At 46.4% G+C, this 23,874-nt stretch overlaps 1 protein-coding gene across 2 annotated transcripts in view; it reads left to right on the top strand.

Annotated features, from left to right (window-relative positions):
- Positions 1-22,124, top strand: part of LOC142599184 (hsp90 co-chaperone Cdc37-like 1) — a 43,811-nt gene extending 21,687 nt beyond the window's left edge. Inside the window, exons 4-7 of one of the 2 annotated variants that reach the window (XM_075739064.1) lie at positions 6,590-6,705; positions 7,015-7,137; positions 7,934-8,092; positions 21,751-22,124. In XM_075739064.1, coding sequence (XP_075595179.1) covers positions 6,590-6,705; positions 7,015-7,137; positions 7,934-8,092; positions 21,751-21,960 — 608 coding nt within the window. In that variant the 3' untranslated portion in view covers positions 21,961-22,124. Of the gene's footprint in view, positions 1-6,589; positions 6,706-7,014; positions 7,138-7,933; positions 8,093-8,880; positions 9,592-21,750 lie in introns of those variants that run through there. The other variant, XM_075739065.1, reaches the window with a different exon arrangement.
- Positions 22,125-23,874: the final 1,750 nt, after the last annotated feature.

The raw sequence follows: 23,874 nt of genomic DNA, 5'->3' as shown, positions 1-23,874 counted from the left end.
TGGTCAGTTGGGGTCCCCTCCCAAGATCTTGCCCATCCCCAGCCTACTGGTGAGAGGGGGAGAAATGTTGGAGAGACAGCCTTGACGCTGTGCCAGCACTGCTCAGTAGTAGCCAAAACACTGGTGTGTTATCAACACCTTGCTAGCTACCAATACACAGCACAGCACCATGAGGGCTGCTATGGGGAAAATGAACTCCATCTCAGCCAGACCCAATACAATCTCCACCCCTTGTTCTATACCATTTGTGTCATGCTCAAGCCCCACACACTTTAATACATATATATATATATTTTATAACCATTTCATTGTATTTACTTCTTATTAACTACTATCCCCAGTCCTTTAACAGATAGATGTTACTCTCCTGTTCCATGAGCTTCCTCTGCTCCTCCAGATGTTCATGAACAGGCTATGACTTGAGCCCAATCTGTCAGGATGGGTGTTCAGGACAGGAGAAGCAGTATGTTCAACTGTTGGGTACCAACGCCGGCTTGCTTTGGGTCATTGTTGCACTCGTCTGGCTCCTTGCAAAACTCGCTCTTCATCGGTTCAGGTTAAATCTCATTGAGGCACACACCGGGTCTCCGCATCCTTCCGCATTACCCACCAAGTACACCCAGGTCCTTGAGCAAAGACAATCCCAGGAATGGGTTTGCCTTTTCCCATGGGAGGAGCAATCCACACCGCCTTCCCCAGCCACTTCCCCATGTGCGCTAAGGGGACCTTCTCTCCTCCCACACTATGTAGGGGTTCTGTTTGGGCAGGACCAGGACGGTTAGCAGATCCTCTGGTATTAATCAGCCAAGTGGCTTCTGCTAAATTCGTATCCCAGTGCTTCCGTATCCCATTGCCTAACGCCCTCAACATAGTCTTTAACAGTTCATTATATCTCTCAGTCTTTCCAGAGGCTTGTGGGTGATAGGGGATGTGATACGCCCACTCAATGCCGTGTTTCTTTGCCCAGGAGCTTATGAGGTTATTTCGGAAATGAGTCCCATTGTCTGATTCAATCCTTTCTGGGGTACCATGTCGCCATAAAATTTGCCTTTCAAGGCCTAGGATGGTGTTTCGGGCAGTGGCATGGTTTACAGGATATGTCTCTAGCCAGCCAGTAGTTGCTTCCACCATGGTGAGCATGTAGCGCTTGCCTTGGCGTGTTCTTGGCAGTGGCCCAATATAGTCAATTTGCCAGGCCTCGCCCTATCAAAAGCCCACCACCGCCCTCTATTCCAGGAAGATTTTACTCGTGTCGCTCTCTTGATTGCAGCACATATTTCACATTCATGAGTGACTTGTGTGATGGCCTCCATGGTCAGATCCACCCCTCGATCACGAGCCCATCTGTAGCTCACCCTTATGCTTCCAGTCCAGGTCCACCTAAGCTACTTCAATTTTGGCAGCCTTGTCTGCCTGTTCATTGTTTTGATGTTCCTCAGTGGTGCTGCTTTTGGGTATGTGAGCATCTACATGACATACCTTTGGAGGCATGTTTTCTACCCAGGCAGCGACGTCCTGCCACAATGCAGCAGCCCAGAAGGGTTTACACTTGCGCTGCCAATTGGTTTTCCTCCACTGCTGTAGCCACCCCCATAGGGCATTTGCCAGGAGTCAGTATAGAGATAGAGTACTGGCCACTTTTCTTGTTCAGCAATCTTTAGGGCTAGTTGGATGGCTTTCATTTCTGCAAACTGACTTGACTCACCTTCTCCTTCAGTGGCCTCAACGACTTGTCGTGTGGGACTCCATACAGCAGCTTTCCACTTCCAATGGTTTCCTACAACATGACAGGATCCAGCAGTAAACAGAGCATAATGCCTTTCATCTTCTGGTAACTCATTATATGGTGGTGCCTCTTGGGCACGAGCCACCTCCTCAGGCAGTGCTCCAAAATCTCCGCCTTCTGGCCAGTCCATGATCTCTTCCAGGATTCCTGGGTGGTTGGGTTTCCCCAGTTGAGCTCGTTGCGTGATCAATGCTACCCACTTACTCCACGTAGTGCTGGTTGCGTGATGTGTAGAGGGAATGTTTCCTTTGAACATCCAGCGTAGCATGGGCAATTGCGGTGCCAAGAGGAGAGATGCTTCTGTACCAACGTCTTCTGAAGCAGCTTGAATCCCCTCATGTGCTGCTAGGATCTCTTTTTCAGTTGGGGTGTAGTAGGCTTCTGATCCTCAATACCCCCAGCTCCAAAACCCTAGGGGTCGACCTCGGGTTTCTCCTGCTGTTTTCTGCCAGAGGCTCCAGGTGAGGCCATGCTCCCCAGCTGGAGTGTAGAGTATATTTTGCACAGCTGGTCCTGTCTGGACAGGCCCAAGAGCTACTGCACGAGCTATTTCCTGTTTGATAAGCTCAAAGGCTTGTTGTTGCTCAAGGCCCCATTCAAAATAGTTCTTCTTTTGGGTTACTTGATAGAGAGGGCTCACAAGCTGACTATTACTTGGAATACTGGTGCAAGATAAGCACGTTGCTCAATCTGCGCTCTCGCTCAAGTCGGACCTCTCTACTTTCTGCCAATTCACAATGACTGTATTCGGCACCAACAAGCCCGGACAAGTCCGGCATCCCACACTGTCCCACTCCCTCATGTCCTCCCATTGGTCACACAGGAAGAACCAGAGCACACCACACGGCATGCGCCTGGGGCTCCCTTTCCCTCTGACCGGAGCAGGAGATGACTGATTTCTTGGGGTACCTCTGACAGCCAAGGCACTGGCCCGCAGGGATGAGGAGGTACAGAGATTTTCTTCAAAGGTTTGGAGCCAAGAAGACTGCTAATTCTCTCAAGTACTGGATGCCTTCATCTGCGGTAGTCCACTTTCCTGGGGAATTCACAAGATCTTCCTTGAATGGATATCTTGCCCTCACACTTGAGAGGAGCCATCCCCAGAGACTGCAAATTGCTGTCTCTTTTCCAGTTCCCCTCTCAATTCCTCGGTTTCTAGCAAGGGATCCCAGCTGTTGGGCTTCCCTGCCTTCCAGTTGCTGACTGTCAGCCCCATTATCCCAGCATCAAAGCAGCCAGGCAGCAATCCGCTCACCTGGCTGGCGGCTGTAATCTTTCCGCATGTCTCGAAGTTCGGATGAGGTTAGGAATGGGTTAGTTTCTGCTTCCTGTCTGATTTCTCTCACTCCTTCCTCCCACTTCTTTGCTGAAGGACCAGCTTCCTGATCAAACCTCTCCTCCTCTTCTTCCTCCTCCCTTACTAATCAATGATGTGGACCCATTGATCTCCTCGTCCACTCTTTATTTTTCACTACTAGGGCAATTACTGTAGTTGTTGTTTGTGTCCCTATCTCAACCAGGGTGTCCTCAGATGCAGTTTGGGTGCCTGCCTCAACCACAGTCCTCTGAGAGTACTGCACTGTGGCTCGATAGGCACAGGCCAGGCCCCAGTACAGTGCTAGAAGCTGTTGGTTTTCATTGGGGTAGGCAAGGCACCCTTCTATCAGGTGGCGTGTCAGTTTGCCAGGGTTGCTTGCCTGTTCAGGTGTGAAGTCCCAGGCTATGGGAGATGATAACCATCCTAGGAACCTGCCCAAATCCTTCCACACACCCTGCCACCCAGGGACTGGCGGCCTCAGGGCACATTTCAGTATTGCCTCACCCAAAAGTTGTCTTCTCTTAAACCAGGATGAGACGAGATTCCACAAAACCCGTAATATGCCAGCAGTATTAATTAGTAATATTAAAGAGCTTACATAAGGGTGAACAAGGACCTTGGGAGCCTGCATAATAAAACCATCCACATCAAACCCGGGTAGGGAGAGAGAGATGTATTCCCTCATCATCTCCACAAGATAGCTCCCCCAGCACAGCAATAACATCAATGCTAGGGCAAGGCACATAACCATTGTTTGTACTAGCATGCTCCCAAGTTCCTTCATCCTCCCCACAAAATAGCTCCCCCAGCACAGTAAGACCATCAACACCAGGGCAAAGCACAGAGCCATTGTTTGTATTAGCATGTTCCCAAGCTCAGCAAAATAAAGAGAAAAGCAGCGCAGCCAAACAAACTGCGTGACCCGCACAGGAGCTTGCCACTTGATAACTACTATAGCTATAGCACACCTAATACAAAACTGCCGTTGTCATGCTCCACATCGGGTGCCAAAAAGGACTGTGGTGGTTTAACCTTGGCTGGATGCCTGGTCTCCACCAAGCTGCTCTATCACTCTCCTCTTCAGCAGAACAGGGAGGGGAGAAAAATGAGATGGAAAAAACAACCCCAAACTCATGGATCAAGATAAAGGCAGTTTAATAAAGTTAAAGGTCACGCGTGGAAGCAAAGCAAAAGATTTATTCTCTGCTTCCCATCAGCAGGTGATGTCTGGCCACTTCCCGGGAAGCAGGGCTTCAGTATGCGTAGCAGTTGCTCCGGAAGACAAATGTTGTAAAAAAGAACGAATGCCCCCCAGTTCCTCCTCCTATCTCTTAGCTTCTTACTGCTGAGCAGTCATCATATGGTATGGAATATCCCTTTGGTCAGTTTGGGTCAGCTGTCATGGCTATGTCCCCTCCCAAGATCTTGCCCACCCCCCAGCTTACTGGTGAGGAGAGAGGGGAGAAATGTTGGAGAGACAGCCTTGATGCTGTGCTGGCACTGCTCAGTAGTAGCCAAAACACTGGTGTGTTATCAACAGTTTGCTAGCTACCAATACACAGCACAGCACTATGAGGGCTGCTGTGGGGAGAATGAACTCCATCTCAGCCAGACCCAATACATACTGGCAAGCAGTAAAATGTATATGTATATTAGGGTGATTAACTGATATGAAGGACAATGAGTGGGGCAGTGATCTCACTGCTTGAGTTGCACTTTCAACCTGCAACTCTTTTCCTGAAGATAGTTTCATGGTACTTACTACAATTCAGTCTTCTAGTTAACTTTCAGCCACTGAGTTGGCTCTCCTGTTTTGACCTTAATGCTTGAATTTGTTTATAAAAACATGTATTGTATTTCCTAAAACCTAACAAACCTTGTCAGAAGCATATTAATTTTAGACTACTCTTATGCTTTCATTTCTATTTGTCTTACTTGCAAGCACTTGAAGAACTTGTGGTGGGTTGACCCTGGCTAGAGGCCAGGTGCCTACCAAAGCCGCTCTATCACTCCCCCTCCTTAACTAGACAGAGGAGAAAAGGTATAACGAAAGGCTTGTGGGTCGAGGTGAGGACAGGGAGAGATCACTCGCCAATTATCGTCACGGGCAAAACAGACTGAACTTTGAGAGAAAATTCATCTAATTTATTACCAAGCAAAACAGAGTAGAGGAATGAGAAATAAAATCAAATCTTAAAACACCTCCCCCCACCCCTCCCTTCTTCCCAGGCTCAACTTCACTCCTGGGTTCAGCCTACTCCCCCCTCAGCAGCACAGGGGGACGGGGAATTGGGGTTTACGGTCAGTTCATCACACGTTGTTTCTGCCGCTCCTTCCTCCTCAGGAGGAGGACTCCTCACGCTCTTTCCCTGCTCCAGCGTGGGGTCCCTCTCATGGGAGACAGTCCTCCACAAACTCCTCCAACATGAGTCCCTCCCACAGGCTACAGTTCTTCACGAACTGCTCCAGCGTGGGTCCCTTCCATGGGGTTACAAGTCCTGTCAGCAAACCTGCCCTGGCGTGGGCTCCTCTCTCCATGGGTCCACGGGTCCTGCCAGGAGCTTGCTTCAGCCTGGGCTTCCCATGGGCCACAGCCTCCTTCAGGTGTCTCCACCTGCTCCGGTGTGGGGTCCTCCACAGGCTGCAGGTGGAATCTCTACACCCCCTCACCCTTCCTCCATGGACTGCAGGGGGACAGCCTGCTTCACCATGGTCTTCACCATGGGCTGCAGGGGGATCTCTGCTCTGGTGCCTGGAGCAGCTCCTCCCCCTCCTTCTGCACTGACCTTGGTGTCTGCAGAGTTTCTTACATCTTCTCACTCCTCTCTCCGGCTGCAAAAGCTTCCCAAGGTTGGGTTTTTTCCTTCTTAAATATGTAATCCCGGAGGTGCTACCACTGTCGCTGATTGGCACAGCCTTGGCCAGTGGTGGGTTCATCTTGGAGCTGGCTGGCATTGGCTCTATGAGACACAGGGGAAGCTTCTAGAAGCTTCTCAGAGAAGCCACCCCTGTAGCCCCCCCGCTACCAAAACCTTGCCACACAAATCCAATACAGAACTTTTCTGTCAAAATCACTGAATGTAAATCTTCATCCATCAACTTAGTTATACTATCAAATTTTTAACAAATAGATATAGATACTACTTTGTTACAGTGTGTGAAAACCATTTACAGTTAATCTGTTTTTAACACTGCCAGATACAATAAAAATAAGATCTGATCTTAACACTAGCAGCTAACTATATTTCAGTATCTTTACAGTTCGAGCATAACTTATTGGTAATGTTCTTTCAGCATTGGGAGGTTTTTTAAAAACAACAAACAAATTGAGTTCCGTTTTATTTGCATGCTGTTCTTCTGAGGTAACAATGAAGTGTGAAGGAGATTGTAGTAGTATGTAAATTTGAATAATGTCTTCGCTACATTAAATCGCTTTTCCATATTGAATGTGTTAATTAATGTTGTTTTTTTTTTATTTTAATTAGGTATGCTGGGTAGATGGGATGACAGTCAAAGATTTTTGTCTGACCACCCATATCTTGTATGTGAAGAAACAGCTAAATATCTCATCTTATGGTGTTTTCATCTAGAAGCTGAACAGGTACTAGGAAGACCTTTAAACTGCTTAAAAGTATGCAGTTTCCCACTTACACTACAGAAAAGCTGTCCAAATTGGCGAGCCATTTAATTACTCTTCTCCCTGTCTTCCCATGTCCATGCTATCTTATTAAAGGAAGCTTCCAAAACACATTGCTACATTAGATCTAGTCTCAGCTAATTAACAGTCCCTTTGCTTCTGTCAGCATCAGTTCTTTTCTCTTTAGGAATCAAATGCAAAGATGTTGCTGAATTTTAGATAGAGTTATATTTTTAAAGATATTTTCTGTAATTATGTAATTTCTCTTTTCAGAAAAGAGCTCTGATGGAACAAATAGCACACCAAGCAGTTGTGATGCAGTTTATTATAGAAATGGCCAGAAGTTGTAATGTGGATCCAAGAGGCTGTTTTCGTCTATTTTTCCAAAAAGCCAAAGTAAGTCAGAACTTGTATAACAGTGAGAGAAACTCTTGATTGATACCCTTGCAAGGGATCAGTGTTCTGAAGGAGCTTTCTTCCTGACAGTTGGAGGTTAAATATGTTACTGACTGAATTAAGCTTATGGGGAAGTGTTGTTTTGTTGGCAGTTCATTCTGGGATGAATGCTTTGTCTAATTCTGATCTTGAGAATGTGACGTGGTTTAGCCCCAGCCGGTAGCCGGTTAGCTTGTGAAATTAACTCTATCCTTGCCAGAACCAGGACATTATGGAAGTTCCATGGATTCTTGTTAGGCCAGAGGGAAAGCAGAACATAGCATGGGAACTACAGGAGTGTGGAACAGTAGTGAACTACCACCTAAATTACAGTGGCAAACATGAATGAGTCCAAGGACTGAGTGTCCTATTTCGCTTATCATAATGCCTCTCTATGCAGTTCATGGCAGGACCCAATTTTCTCTCTTAAGGGTATTGGCTTCTGAGATGGAATCAAGGAAGGGATAAAGTTATATTTGTTTTGTTCTTACATGTTCTCAGATGAATGAATAACTCAATTCCTATACTCATCAAATGCTAAAGTCTCTCTTTAAAACAAAACAAACAAACAAAACCCAGCATACCTGAATCTTCTTTTAAAGCTGACTGATACTAATATTGTTATTGACTTGTCCAAACCATTATCCTTCAATGAGTAGTATAATATGCATTAGTGCAGGACTTCTTGTTAGCAGTATGCTTACAACTAGAAGTAGATATGGCTGAGATGAAAAATATTTCACTATTCTCTTTACAGGAAGGGGAAGAAGGCTATTTGGAAGCTTTTAAAACTGAGCTTGAAGCATTCAAATCAAGAGTGAGAATCTGTTCACAGTCTCAAGGCTTTCAAGCTATGTCAGTACAGAATCCCAGTGTCTATACTGGTATTGTAGAAGGACTGGAGTCTTTGTCACAGGTAGGCTTTTTATTTCTAGAAATTAATATAACAACTCTATTAGGAATAGATTTTTGCTACACTCTTGAGAAGATTTGCTTCTATATCTAGGAATAGATCTCTTTATACTTGGAGCTCTGTCAGTTCTAACATGCACTATTATCAATATCCAAGAGAGATTGTTTCTCAGAGCTCTCACAATTTATAGTGTCAAAGGCATATGTTAGTTCAGTGCCCTTGAATAATTGTGCTAAATGGAAAACTGCATTATTAACCTGTTCAGGTACTAGAATTAAATATACTTTGTATCACAGGAGGGGAAAGGAGCTTTCAACTGAAAATGACTAATCCCATTAATGGAAACCTACAGGTAGTCAAGTCTAAGGAAAATTCACACTGCGTTATGATATTCTGCCCTTTTTTTTATCTTTATCTTGGAACACTGGGGTCTTTGGTTTCAGTGTTAGTGATGATCACATCTTGGGTTGAAGAGAAAACTTTAAGGGCTTTTAAAAGCTGGATGTTGGGGAAGGAGACATAATTTAAAGTACTTTGAAATAAATTTGGTCAAGGTACCTGGTTGGTAAGATCTGGTAACTGAACCCTAAGTAAATACACAATAAGCTAAATTTAAAGAAGCTTCTTGACATTCACATTATGATAATACTGTCTGGGTGTTTTTTTTAAAAAATTATATTTTCTTACGAACTTATTTCATCTTAAGACAGACAAAGTAAAGAGCTTGACTTAGTTCTCTCTAAGTGTATGTATGTATTAAGATTAAGCTTTCAATTCTTCATTTGTTGCAGAATGCAAATGATCTACAAGGTTGCATAAACACAAGTGTCAGCAATTTCAACTCAATGCTGCAAAAAGATGAAGAACACAAAATGATGGACACAGTATAGCGCTGTTAAGACTGAGGCAAAGTACTCTTTTTTAATACAAAGAAAAGAATGTGGCTATTTTAGAAACATAGAATCATAGAATGGTTTGGGTTGGAAGGGACCTTAAAGATCATCTAGATCCAACCCCCCTGCCATGGGCAGGGACACCTTCCACTAGGCCATGTTGCCCAAACCTAGCCTTGAACACTTCCAGGGAGGGGGCCTCCACAACCTCTCTGGGCAACCTGTTCCAGTGCCTCACCACCCTCACAGTAAAGAATTTCTTCCTAACATCTAATCTAAATCTAACCTCTCTCAGTTTAAACCATTACCCCTTGTCCTGTCACTACTTGCCCTTGTAAAAAGTTCCTCTCCAGCTTTCTTGTAGGTCCTCTTCAGGTACTGGAAGGCTGCAGTAAGATCTCCCTGGAGCCTTCTGTTCTCCAGGCTGAACAATCCCAACTCTCTCAGCCTGTCCTCATAGGAGAGAGGCTCCAGCCCTCTGATCAGCTTTGTGGCAATCCTCTGGACTCTCTGCAACAGCTCCATGTCTTCCTTGTACTGGGGACCCCAGAGCTGGATGCAGTACTCCAGGTGGGGTCTCACAAGAGCAGAGTAGAGGGGCAGATTCACCTCCCTCGACCTGCTGGTCACACTTGATTCAGCCCAGGATACAGCTGGCTTTCTGGGCTGCAAGCACACACTGCCAGCTCATGTTAAGCTTCTCATCAATCAATACCCCCAAGTCCTTCTCCTCAGGGATGCTTTCAGTCCATTCTCTGCCCAGCCTATAGTCGTGCTTGGGATTGCCCCGACTCACGTGCAGGACCTTGCACTTGGCCTTGTTGAACTTCACGCGGTCCGCATGGGCCCACCTCTCCAGCCTGTCAAGATCCCTCTGGATGGCATCCCTTCCCTCCAGTGTGTCGACCACACCACACAGCTTGGTGTCGTCGGCAAAATTGCTGGGGATGCACTCGATCCAAGTGTCCATGTTGCCGACAAAGATGTTGAACAGTGCCAGTCCCAGTACCGACCCCTGAGGAACACCACTCGTCACCGGTCTCCACTTGGACATCGAGCCGTTGACCACAACTCTTTGATTGCGACCATCCAGCCAATTCCTTATCCACCAAGTGGTCCATCCATCGAATCCATGTCTCTCCAATTTAGAGACAAGGATGTCATGTGAGACAGTGTCAAATGCTGTGGTGGGTTGACCCTGGCTGAGGGCCAGGTGCCCACCAGAGCCGCTCTATCACTCCCCTCTTTCATTAGACAGGGGAGAAAAAGTACAATGAAAAAAAAACTTACGGGTCGAGATAAGGACAGGGAGAGATCATTCTCTAATTATCATCACGAGCAAAACAGACCGAACTTAGAGAGGGAATTCATCTAATTTATTACTAAGCAAAACAGAGTAGAGGAATGAGAAATAAAACCAAATCTTAAAACACCTCCCCCCACCCCTCCCATCTTCCCGGGCTCAACTTCACTCCCGGCTTCAACCTCCTCCCCCGCCAGCAGCACAGGGGGACGGGGAGTGGGGGTTACGGTCAGTTCATCACGCGGTGTTTCTGCCGCTTCTTCATCCTCAGGGGGAGGACTCCTCTCACCATTCCCCTGCTCCAGCGTGGGGTCCCTCTCACGGGAGACAGTCCTTCACGACCTTCTCCAACGTGAGTCTCCTCCACGGGGTGCAGACCTTCAGGAGCAAACTGCTCCAGCGTGGGTCCCCCACAGGGGGTCACAAGTCCTGTCAGCAAACCTGCTCTGGCGTGGGCTCCTCTCTCCACGGATCCACAGGTCCTGCCAGGAGCTTGCTCCATTGTGGGCTTCCCACGGGGCCACAGCCTCCTTCAGGTGCCTCCACCTGCTCCGGCGTGGGGTCCTCCACGGGCTGCAGGTGGAATCTCTACACCCCCTCATCCTCCCTCCATGGGCTGCAGGGGGACAGCCTGCTTCACCATGGTCTTCACCACGGGCTGCAGGGGAATCTCTGCTCTGGCACCTGGAGCAGCTCCTCCCCCTCCTTCTGCACTGACCTTGGTGTCTGCAGATGTTCTTACATCTTCTCACTCCTCTCTCTGGCTGAAAAAGCGCTCTCTAACTGTTTTTCCTCTTTCTTAAATATGTTATCACAGAGGCGCTGATTGGCTTGGCCTTGGCCAGCGGCGGGTCCGTCTTGGAGCCGGCTGGCATTGGCTCTATCAGACACAGGGGAAGCTTCTAGCAGCTTCTCACAGAAGCCACCCCTGTAGCCCCCCCCGCTACCAAAACCTTGCCACGCAAAACCAAGACAAGGAATGAGAAATAAAACCAAATCGTAAAACACCTCCCCCCACCCCTCCCATCTTCCTGGGCTCAACTTCACTCCCGGCTTCAACCTCCTCCCCCGCCAGCAGCACAGGGGGACAGGGAGTGGGGGTTACGGTCAGTTCAGCACACGTTGTTTCTGCCGCTTCTTTGTCCTCAGGGGGAGGACTCCTCTTAATCGTTCCCCTGCTCCAGCATGGGGTCCCTCTCACGGGAGACAGTCCTTCACGAACTTCTCCAATGTGAGTCCCTCCAACGGGCTACAGTCCTTCACGAACTGCTCCAGCGTGGGTCTCTCCCACGAGGTGCAGACCTTCAGGGGCAGACTGCTCCAGCGTGGGGTCCCCCACGGGGTCACAAGTCCTGCCAGCAAACCTGCCCTGGCGTGGGCTCCTCTCTCCATGGGTCCACAGGTCCTGCTAGGAGCTTGCTCCAGCGCGGGCTTCCCACAGGGTCACAGCCTCCTTCAGGTGCCTCCACCTGCTCCGGCGTGGGGTCCTCCACGGGCTGCAGGTGGAATCTCTACACCCCCTCATCCTCCCTCCATGGGGGACAGCCTGCTTCACCATGGTCTTCACCACGGGCTGCAGGGGAATCTTTACTCCAGCGCCTGGAGCACCTCCTCCCCCTCCTTCTACACTGACCTTGGTGTCTGCAGATGTTCTTACATCTTCTCACTCTTCTCTCCAGCTGCAAAAGCTCTCTCTCTAGCTGTTTTTTTCCCCTTCTTAAATATGTTATCACAGAGGCACTGATTGGCTTGGCCTTGGCCAGCGGCGGGTCCGTCTTGGAGCCGGCTGGCATTGGTTCTGTCAGACACAGGGGAAGCCTCTAGCAGCTTCTCACAGAAGCCACCCCTGTAGCCCCCCCGCTACCAAAACCTTGCCACACAAACCCAACACACTGACATACCTATACAATCTTTTCTTGTTGTCCTTAATATCCCTGGCCAGATTTAATTCTCTCAGGGCTTTAGCTTTCCTAACCTGATCCCTGGCTGCTCGGACAATTTCTCTGTATTCCTCCCAGGCTACCTGCCCCTGGTTCCACCCTCTGTAGGCTTCCCTTCTGTGTTTGAGTTTGTCCAGGAGCTCCTTGTTCATCCATGCAGGCCTCTGGGCATTTTTGCCTGACTTCCTCTTTGTTGGGATGCATCTCTCCTGAGCTTGGAGGAGGTGACCCTTGAATATTAGCCTGCTCTCCTGAAGTCCAGGGTAGTGATCTTGCTGTGCACCCTCCTCCCTGCCCTAAGGATCCTGAATTCCACCATTTCATGGTCACTGCATCCAAGGCTGCCCTTGATCTTCACATTCCCACCATCCCCTCCTTGTTGGTGAGTCCAGCATGGTACCCCTCCTCGTTAACTCCTCTATGACTTGGATAAGGAAGTTATCATCAACACATTCCAGGAACTTCCTGGATTGCTTGTGCCCTGCTGTGTTGCCCCTCCAACAGATATCACGGTGGTTGACGTCCCCCATGAGAACCAGGGCTTGTGAGCGTGAGGCTGCTCCTATCTGCTTATAGAGGGCCTCATCCGCTCGGTTTCCCTGGTCAGGTGGCCTCTAGCAGACCCCCCCGCTATAGTGTCACCTGTCCCTGCCCTCCCTTTAATTCTGACCCCTAAGTTCTTGGTGGGCTCTAACCTTGGCGTGTCATCCCACGGCTTGTCGCAGGCAAGCCTGATATTATTGCTCTCCCCCTTCAAGCCTAGTTTAAAGCTCTGTCAACGAGCCCTGCAAGCTCCTGAGTAAAGACCCTGTTTCGCCTTTGAGAAAGGTGAATCCCATCTGACACCAGCAAGCCTGGTGTCATGTAGGCCATCCCGTTATTGAAAAACCCCAAGTTGTGGCAGTGACACCAGCCATGAAGCCATGTATTAATAGACTGGGTCCATCTGTTTCTTCCAGTGTTGCTGCCCACCACTGGAAGGAGAGAGGAAAAAAATAACCTGTGCACCAGATTCCCTCACCAACTGTCCCAAGGGCCTGAAGTCTCTTGATCGCTCTTGCACTATGCATTGTGGCTTCATTGCCACCCACATGGAAGAGCAGTAGTGGGTAATAGTCCAAGGGCCATACCAGGCTAGGAAGTTTCCTAGTGATATCCTTAACCCTGATCCCAGGGAGGCAGCAGACTTCCCTAAGAGGAGGGTCTGTCTGGCGTATCGGACCTTCTGTTCCTCTCAGAAGGGAGTCGCCTACAATTATAACCCACCTTTTCTTCCTCATGGAGGTGGTCATGATACAGGGAGGATAGGCCTTTCTGACCTTGGCGACATCTCTGGCGTAGATGGACCGTCATCCACGTCATCCATCAACTGGCCTTCCACAGCCAGAGCCTCATACCTGTTGCATAGAGGCACCTGGGAGGGCGAGGTGGGCAAGGAGGAGGTTTGCCTGCTGCCCTGAGCATGGACTTGCCTCCATTCACTTCTTTAAGTTATTGCCTTCATCCTGGCAGGGGGAGGATACAGGGTCCCCTTGATCTTGTTTTTTTTCTGGTGGCTGTCCCTGTTTCTGTCTCAGGGAGGGCAGAGCTTGGCTGCACCAGTCTATCTCTTTCTCAGCCTCCCTGATGCTCCTTAACCTTTCTACTTCCTCTCGTAGCTCTGCCACCAGGCTGAGCAGATCATCCACCTGGTCACACCTCACACAGGCATTCTCACTACTGCCATCCATTCCCAGTGACAGGCTCTGGCACTCCCTGCAGCCTGAGAGATTTCTTGACACTTTTATGGGTACTGCACTTTATTTTTGGTGCTTTGAGGGGGAAGATTTGGAGGGAGAGTGATCCAGAAATACTTGTAATAATGTTTAAAAATGTGCTGCTAGGTTTTTGGTTGTCTATGAAGAATGGGGTTCTCATTGCCAAACATGAAACTGGATGTGTTTTATGCTACTAAATTTGCCTTTCATGATTTTGGGAATTAAAGTATGAAAAAAGAAATTGCACAAATACAATGTTTACAATAAGTGATAGATTTCTGGTGGAATCTGTTATTGTTATTAGCTATGGGTATGTCTTATTCTATGAATACTGGAGATTATACTCCTGCTATATTGCTGGTATAGCTCTTAAATATGGTTTTATCATTAATAGCAATAAATTGGTATGACATCAGTACTGCAGATCTGGATGGTGTCAATTAAAACAGTGGCTCCACCTCTTCTAAGAGGATTTAAATGTTACATTTTGCTTTCATAAAAAAAAATCTTGTGTGTTGTTCCCCTCCCTCCCCCATATAACTAACAATTGCTTACTTATGAACTTTGGGTTGTATGGTTACTGAGAAACTTTCTTTTTTGTTTATAAGACTTCTTTAGTTTAAATTAACTACATTTTTTAAACTAATTTTTTTAAAGCTAGATCTGTAACGGAGTGAAAAGTGTTAGATGAAGAGAACAAAAGGAGACCTTCAGGTACAGTGGGTGGGATCAGATTCTACTTTCAGCAAAAAGCTTGATCACAGTCAAGAGCTAAGCACTTCTAAGTCAGGTTTTGGTAGGTATTTCATATACTGCTAAACTAAAGCTCTTTTTATTAAGTAAGTAAGTAAAAGTGAATGATTTCTGAAATTATCAACTTAAGTACTGAGAAATAGGAAGATCTTTAAAAGCCTTCTGTTTTAGAATCTTAGGTCCAAATGCTATTCCCAGAACAAGCCTGGTATCAGAGCCTCTGCAATCCAAAATTTCTACCAACCTTTTCAAACTTGCTGCTTCTATAGAAGCTCTGTCCATAAACATGTATTCTGTAGCTGAGCTATTTCAAGGGAGAGTCTGTACCTCAAATATCAGTATAAATGTTTGCTTCACGTGTTTTTACAGGAGTCTATTATTTGTATGCTCCTTGAGCCAGATTGTTTACTTGGCCCTCTGCTGCATTGCTCTGATCGCGCACAGGGTTTGGAATGCATTTTAGAATAATAGTTTGACTAACCCAAGTAAACGAGTTGGTATAACTAGTTCTCATAGAGCCTACCCACAGTTGCTGATACAGGCAAACTAGCTGTTATGCAACACTAGCTATTTTTTCTTGTAGGCTCTAATTATGATATAGTGAAGTCTAAGTCTGTTGTATACAGTAGGAGAAGCATTAGTAAAAAATGAGCAATAGATCAGCTAATGGAAGCTCCTTTCTTGACCCTAGTACTACTGTCTGGAACACTTGTGTTTTATCCTCAGGTTATCATCTGCTGTTCTGTCTAGCTATTGGGCAGACAACAAGGATTCAAGGAAACAACACACCACATCCAGGATGTGAGCAAAAGAGGTTGTTTATTGACACAAAACCAGAAGCTATATGGAACTGATGACAGTAATTTAATTAGATGGTGTCTTACGTCCCTTCTGATACCAGGAGCCCCAAGGTGATGGCATCAGATGGATCTCTCTTCTGGTGTACAGCATGCTGCATAGTCGTGTCTGTACCAAGGCTCAAGCTGACAGGGGCTTCCCCACTTTTATTCCATTATGTGCTGTTTTTATGATGTCCCTTCCTTATACAGAGCAAACCAGCACTAAACATGTTGCCAGACCTTTGTCCAAGGCCACTAGCTCCTTGTAATAACAAATATCTTATGTGTTTTCCCTACATCTGCACAGGCAGCAGCTGTCTCAGCTGCAAACTGCAGATAAAGAAATATATTTCTCTACTACTGAACCCAGTTAAGTATTTCACAGGCATTCCAGAAAGGAAGAGAACACAACAGGACTTAACTTTCCTTAATATAGGATCATAGTAAAATTCCAGTTGGAAGGGACCTCAGGAGGTTTCTAGTCCAATCTCCTGCTCAAAGCAGGGTCAGCTATGGGGTTAGACCAGGTTGCTCAGGACTTTATCCAGTCTGGTCTTGAAAACCTCCAAGGATGGGGACTGCACAACCTCTCTGGGCACCTTGATCCCATGCTTGACCATCCTCATAGTGAAAAAGTTTCTCTTTCTATCCAGTCAGGGCCTCTCTTGTTGGTCTCATGGACTCGTATGGGTAGAGTTCTTGCAAATAATCCCTGACTCGATCCTCATCCATTGCTGGTAGTTCTCCTCCTTGAACCTTTTCACTAAGTACAGAGGCCTGGGAGACCTTGCTAGTGAAGATGGATGCAAAGAAGGCACCGAGTGCCTCAGCCTTATCTGTGTTCACTGTCACTAAATCATCCGCCCACCCTATTCAGCAATGGTCTTTGGTCAGCCTTTTACTACTATTGGAGCAGTAGCACAGAGAGTTTTGATAGAAAGGCTATGATTAGCATGAATAGAGAATGAATGGGAACCTCAGTGTGTGGAGACACCAGAAGGAACATGCAGCAGGACAAGGGCTCTCAGAATTGCATGTGTTAATGGCACCCAGATTAGCAGGTCATCAAGATCCCAGCACATCTACCAGCCATTACAGAAGACATCCAGATCTGGAAACAAAGAACAGTGAACAGATTCTGATGACTCGTTGTGGTAGGCAGAAAAGATTGTGAGCTTAAATTGTGAATGCTGACAGGCTGCAGATAATTGTGTGGGGGTGAATGTCCAAACCTGCACTTTAGAACTCTCAAGCACAAGCCTGCCACTTGCTGGTTGTAAATTTTGATAACTAACACCTGGATTAAAAAAAAGTGTCATGTCCTGAATCCTCCAATTCAGAGACAGAACCACCAATTAGGAACCTGATCACATGTTGTGCTTCTGCACATACATAGACTATTTAAATTGGGAAAACTGGGGGCTTGGGTTACCAAAAAGAAGAAGGGGGCCTGGAAAGGGGAAGGTGAAGATCCTGGCTGGAGGAAAGATCCTGGAAGTGGAGGAGATCAGGGAGATGCATGGAGACAAATGCAGGGGGACATGCAGGAACCTTGGCCAGTAATGCCCGAGACTGGTAACTGGGAGCAGCTGCACAGCACAAAACCAACATGACTTTCTGCTCAGCCTTCCTGGACCAGCAGTGATCTTCCTGATGGGAAGGGAAGTAGAGACATAGTGAATGTACTGCTGGAGTGGGGGGGGTGGGGAGGGAGAGAGCGAGTGTGTAAGATAACCAAGTAGGGTAAAAAGATCTAATTTCATTGTTTCTTAAACCCCAGTATCCAGATTCAGTATGGATTGTTGTTTGCTCACCTGTGACAATCACAGGGGTGGGATAGGGTGGAGACACTGATCACTGTCAGCTCCAAAAGGGTACAAAAAGGCATATCCAAAACCTGCACATGGTCACTAACCTAAGAATAACCCAGGATACATTAGAAGGACTTGACAGCTGGCATCCCTTGTCCTCCATGTCATCACCTAACATCTTACATCTTGCTGCCTGACTGCTGGACGGATGGCTTGAACATGCATAGCCCTGGTGCTGTCAGGGAGCAAGGAGGGTGAGCTGCTCCCTAAAGGATAGGGAGCAAGGAGCTAGGCATGATAACAAGGCCAGCAGGGTAGAGGCCTTGCCAGCCAGGGCCCAGTCCCACAATACCCAACCAAGGCAGACTCGAGAAGGGTAGCCAGGGTCAACCAAGAGTCTAGATCATCAAGCAGGTTCATGATGATGGGGCAGGTCCCAGGTCAAGCCAGGAAGTCAGTCTGCAGCTCAGGGTACAGTTCAATGGGGGCCATAGCCTGGCACAGCCATGGCTGTGGCTGGAGACAGGCACTTCTACAATGTAGCTCAGGCAGGGACAGAAGGCCCATGGTTCATGGCTGAGCTTAAATGGAGCTCCTGGGCCCATGGGTAGGGGGTGTGAGTGGAGACCTCAGTTGAGGCTGGTCAGGGCCATTAAGGCCTACTAGTGCACTCAGGACCCTGACAGGTGCCTGACTGCTGGACAGACTTCTTGGACACTTACTGTGCTGCTTGTGAGTGTGAGACTGTGACTGACACTTGTTTTCTTTCAATTTTTATTTTAAATAAAATCACCTTCCCCTCCTATAAGGTCTCACATTGATATTTGCTACATTGTTGATATAATGTTGCTACGATATTTCCTACAGTAGAAGCTCTTCTTTTTGCCCTTGATGTCCCTTTTGCAAGTCTAAAGTTCAGGTGAGCGTTGGTGTATTGGGTTTACGTGGCAAGGTTTTGGTAGGGAGGGGCAGCAGGGGTGGCCTCTGTGAGAAGAGACCGGGGGATCCCCTCATATCGGACAGAACCAGTTCCAGCCAGCTCCAAAACAGACCCACCGCTGGCCAAAGATGAGCCAATCAGTGCAGCTGGTGGTGTCTCTATGAAAACATATTTAAGAAAGGGTAAAAAATGCTGCACAGCAATTGTGAGAGAGGAGTGAGAAAAATGTGAGAGAAGGAGGAGGAGGAGGAGGTGCTCCAGGCGCTGGAGCAGAGGTTCCCCTGCAGCCCATGGAGAAGACCATGGTGAAGCAGGTTGTCCCCCTGAAGCCTATGGAGGATGACCTCAGAGCAGATATCCACACTGCAGCCCATGGAGGACCCCACACCAGAGCAGGTGCATGTGCCCTGAAGGAAGCTGCAGCCTGTGGAGAGCCCATGCTGGCGTAGGCTCCTGGCAGGAACTACAGCCCATGGAGAGGAGTCCACACAAGAGCAGGTTTTCTGGCAGGAACTGTGGCCCATGGGGGACCTACACTGGAGCAACCTGTTCATGAAAGACTGCACCCCATGGAACGTAACCACACTGGAGTAGTTCTTGAAGATGAGGAGGAGAAGACAGAAGAGTCAGGAACGAAGGAGTGAAGTTGACCTTGGGAAGAAGGAGGGGGGGGAGGTGTTTTCAGTTTTGTCTTTGTTTCTCACTATCCTACTCTATTTTTAATTGGCAATACATTAAATTAATCTTCCCCAAGTCGAATCTGTTTTGCCCATGACAGTAATTGGTGAGTGATCTTCCTGTCTTTATCTTGACCCATGAGCTTTTTTCATCTTATTTTCTTCCCCTGTCCTGCTGAGGAGGGGGAGAGAGTGGCTTGGTGGGCACCTGGCAGCCAGCCAAGGTTAACCCACCAGAATTGGCTTTCCTGACACTATCTCTGCGTGCCCAGGCAATATTTCTTTAATTTACCTTTGTAGCTTGTCTCTCCTTGTGCATGGAGCCTTTTTAGATTCAACTGAGAGCTTATGGGTGAAGGTCAAAGGCAACCTTGGCTGCAGTGATTATGAGATGGTGGAGTTCAGGATCCTGAGGGCAGGGAGGAGGGCAAAAAGCAAGCTCACAACCCTAGAATTCAGGAGAGCAGACTTTGGCCTCTTCAAAAATCTGCTTGGAAGAGTCCCATGTTCTCTGGCATTGTTACATACATAGGGCTATATAGCGGTCACTCATGCTAACATATGGGTTACCAGGCCTAATACGGTTGACGTAGCTTGCCCAAGATCACCATGTCCTCAAATACAATATCTTCTGCAAGACTCTCAATACACCAAATAATTCTGCGCCGGCCAAATACTGTAGTTATTACACCTGATATGAACAGACATAAAGGCAACCTGGTTAGAAGGGGGAAATTACTGAACAGAAGAAATTGCCTGCCAGCCTGGGAACTAGGCCTGTGAACTCAAAGCATCCTTGAAGTACAGCTGGGTACCTTGAAAACACAGACATTCTGAGATACCATCAATAAGAGCATAAACATGGAACTATAACAGCAATTTATCATCTGAAAAGGTGAAAAATAGTCTGGAAAAAGGGGAAAACATCCTGAGGAAGTAGGAATCGGTAACTGCCATTGGCTGGTCTAACTGCAAGAACAGGAAAACAGTCTGGAAAAATAAAAATTGGTCTGAAAGGGCAGAAAATGTCATCATCTATTGGCTGTTCCAGGTGAAAAACAGAAATTAACAGCATCTATTGGCTGCTCGAAAAAGTATGTCCCATGCCCTCTTATGTCTCTGTGATATAAAAATGACTTAATTTTTATCCAAAATGGAGCTTCTCTCTGAGAACTTCCTGTGCTGCACATACTTTTCCTAAACAGGTTGAGCTCTCTGCATGAACTTTCTTTTTTAATTTATTGGTCCCCCTCTGGGCCCACTTCTGGGGGCAATTCGGTTTGTCCTCCCACTTCTGGGATGGTTTGGCCCCTTCTGAGATCTGTCTAATTGACTTGATACCAGTATTATCCATATAAGTAATCTATCATAGGTATATCTGCTTTTATATTTTGATAAGTTTGCTTCACTAAGGATAAGTTTGTAGTAACCTGTAACAGTCTATACCTACTTGGTTGTTGCTGTTATTGGTTGTTGCTATAATATTGTTGGTATTATTGATTGCTGATAGTAACTCGTAATGGCTTGATATATATATTTTTTTCATTTTATTAGTCATAGCCATACTTGCTAGTGGTGATATGTGGTAGTATATTTGCTGGTGGTGATTTGTGTGGTATTTGTGGTAATCTGTAATAAAGTAGAGAAATTTAGAGTATAAAAGCCTCTGTATTCTTGTGTATTATGGAATCCTACGAACCCATGGTTGCGATCTCTACACACCCACAGGCTGGGTAACCCTTTAGGTCATGACAAAACCTCAGAGATCATAGAAGTACCCAAGGATGCATCAGTTCAAACAAGTGAACCGAGTACCACTAGGTTGCTTTGAAGTAGTTCTAGTAACTACAATTAACTGTAAAGTATTTTATTACTAGTAATAATAGTTTAAGCCTATCTCTTGCTGTGGGAATAGATGCATTTTTTCCTCAAGAGGGCTACTGAAGTCAGGAAAAACTATAAACAATCAAAAATTAATAAATACACACTTTTTCTGCAATTGACTTACCTTAGAGATTCACTTTTGGTAGAATAGAATGAAGGTGGAATATGTGGAAACACAAATAAATGCAGTCACTTTAGGATGTTGGGAAAAAAAAAATTCTGATCAGTTTATTTGGGTGGGATAAGTACCTACAAGCCTTTCTATGGTGATCTATTACTATTCTAATGTTACTCATGTTATTTACAAACCAGATCAGATTTAAAGATCCACTTTGAATAAAAGTTTGGATTTATATTGGGTGTATGTGGCAAGGTGTATGTGGTAGCTGGGTGGGGGACTGCAAGGGTGGCCTCTGTGAGAAGAGGTAAGGGGCTGCCCTGTGCTGCCCTGTGCTGGTTCCAGCTGGCTCTGCAGCCAACCCACTGCTGGCTGAAGCTGAGCCAATCAGCAAAGCTGGTGGTGCCTCTGAAAACATATTTAAGAAAGGGCAAAACACTGCACAGGCAGTGAGGACAGAGAAAAAAGAAAAAAAAGCATGAGAAACAATTCTGCAAACACCAAAGTCAGAAAAGAAGGAGGAGGTGCTCCAGGTGCTGGAGCAGATATTCCCCTGCAGCCCATGAAAGAGACCACACTGGAGATATCCACACTGAAGCCCATGGTGGTCCCCACATCGGAGCAGTTGGATATTTCCTGAAGGAAGCTGCAGCCTGTGGAGAGCCCACACAGGAGCAGGTTCTCCTTGCAGGAACTGTAGCCCATGGGGAACTCATGCTCAAACAGTGTTGTTTTTTTTCTTGAAGGACTGCAGCCTGTGGAGAGGACCCATGGCAGAGCAGGTTTGTCCTGAAGGACTGCAGCTCATGGAGATGACCCACACTGGAGCAGGGGAAATGCGTGAGGAGGAAGGAACAGCAGAGAGGAACTGTTATAACTGTTATGAACTGACCATAACCCCCTGCTGTGCTGCTCAGGGGGGGACGAAAGAGGCACAGTCGGGAATGAAGGAGTGAAGCTGAGACTGGGAAAAAGGGGATGGGTGGGAGGAAGATGATGTTTAACTTTTTGTCTTGGTTTCTCACTACCCAAATCTATATTAATTGGAAATAAGTTAAATTTATTTTCTACGAGTCAAGCCTGTTTTGCCTGTGATGGTAGTTGGTAAGTGATTATATCAACCCATGAGCTTTTCCATCTTATTTTCTCCCTCTGTCCTGCTGAGGAGGGGAGTGATAGAGCAGCTTGGTGGGCACCTGGCAGCCAGCCAAGTTCAACCCACCACACAGATCCAACTGTACATCATCCCTGGTTGGTTCATCTAGTACCTGTATCAAGAAACCATATTTGACACTCTCCACAAATCTTTTGGAATTCACAGCATATTTTGGCTTATTCAGGAAATTAGAACGTGAGATCCCGTGGGTGGCAGCTTCGAAGGGCAAAGGAGCTAAGGAAAGCTGTCAGGTCTTTAAGGACTTAAGAGTACCTAACCAGGTACTTTCAGGTATTAACCAGGTACTAACCTGGTTGCCTAACCAGAGTACTTGTGATGAAGCTTCACAGAATCTTAGGATGGTTTGGGTTGGAAGGGACCTTCAAAGATCATCTAGTCCAACTCCCCTGCCATGGGCAGGGACACCCTCCACTAGACCACATTGCCCAAAGCCCCATCCAACCTGGCCTTGAACACTTCCAGGGATGGGGCATCCACAACTTCTCTGGGCAACCTGTTCCAGCGTCTCACCACCCTCATAGTGAAGAATTTCTTCCTTATGTTATTAAGGAAGTTTCTGCACCCTAGGTTTCCCACAGCAGAGTTTCAGGCTCTAAATCCCATGAGATAATTTCTTTGGGTGGTACAGCAGTTGTAACAGCTCGAGCAGGGTACCTCCGCAGAGGGACCCTGAACAAAGAAATTCCTGGGCAACTATACCCTTACAATCTAAGTTCCCCTCCCCTCACATGACAGTTCGGACCAATAGTAATGTTAAAGTCCAGGGTCTTCCTGTTCTCCATTGGGTCCTTCCTTTGTCTCTAGGTGGGACACTTCTTATCTTTAAGGTGGCCACCTCTGCTGATGGTTGTAGTCTCATCTTCCAGCTTAAACCGGCTCTGGGGCCTCCTTTTAGTTAACCAGGAAAGGATTCAGCAAAAGTTCAGTATATCTAGGTGAAAGTTCATTGCTTGCGGCCTATGGTTTTGGCAAATTTAATGCTAAGCTAGTTATGCCAACACTTATGCTAAGCTTGACAACTAATATTTCCCAACAGTCCTCCCTTTGTTTTTAGTTAGCATTCATGCTAATACATTAGGCAAAGTTCATGAAGCCTTTTGAGACATATAATTAATCTCCATATTGTTACATATAAGATGATTACGAGCAGTAAGCAAAGCACAGTTAGGGTTAATAAGACTATAATCAGGTGAAACATTATATTGTATACCCTGGTTGCTGTTAGTGACCATCCCAGGAGAGTCTCCAATCACTGATGTTCTCCATCCCTTTTTACTTTTTCAAGGACATGATATATCTCTTCCATATCATGGTAGGGTTTGTTTGGGTTTTTTTTTTCTTTTTTTCTTCACATTATTTTACGCACGTCTCAATATTCAATATAAATCGTCATTTTCTTACTAATGTAAGGTTCATTTATATAGGAGTGGGCAACAGATCCTGATATAGTGTATAGTTAGATTGTAGTAATTGGTGGGATACAATGGGAGCTGAATAAAGTCACATCCTATAATGTTAGTAAAGTTACAAACACAAATATTTGAGTGAGGTAATATATTGGATACGAGCCATTGGTTAGTACCCAATGCTAACAGGGATGTTCTCAATGGGTGTTCTAGTTTATTCAAATCACTAGTGGCTGTGCTTAGCCTGTTTATGAGTACCTCCGCATTTATACTATTTAACACCTCTA

The sequence above is a fragment of the Balearica regulorum genome, chromosome W, assembly GCF_011004875.1.
Source record: "Balearica regulorum gibbericeps isolate bBalReg1 chromosome W, bBalReg1.pri, whole genome shotgun sequence".
In the NCBI taxonomy this organism is placed as follows: Eukaryota; Metazoa; Chordata; class Aves; order Gruiformes; family Gruidae; genus Balearica; species Balearica regulorum.
Note: the sequence above shows the minus strand (reverse complement) of the source record. Positions and strands in the feature narration are given on the sequence as shown.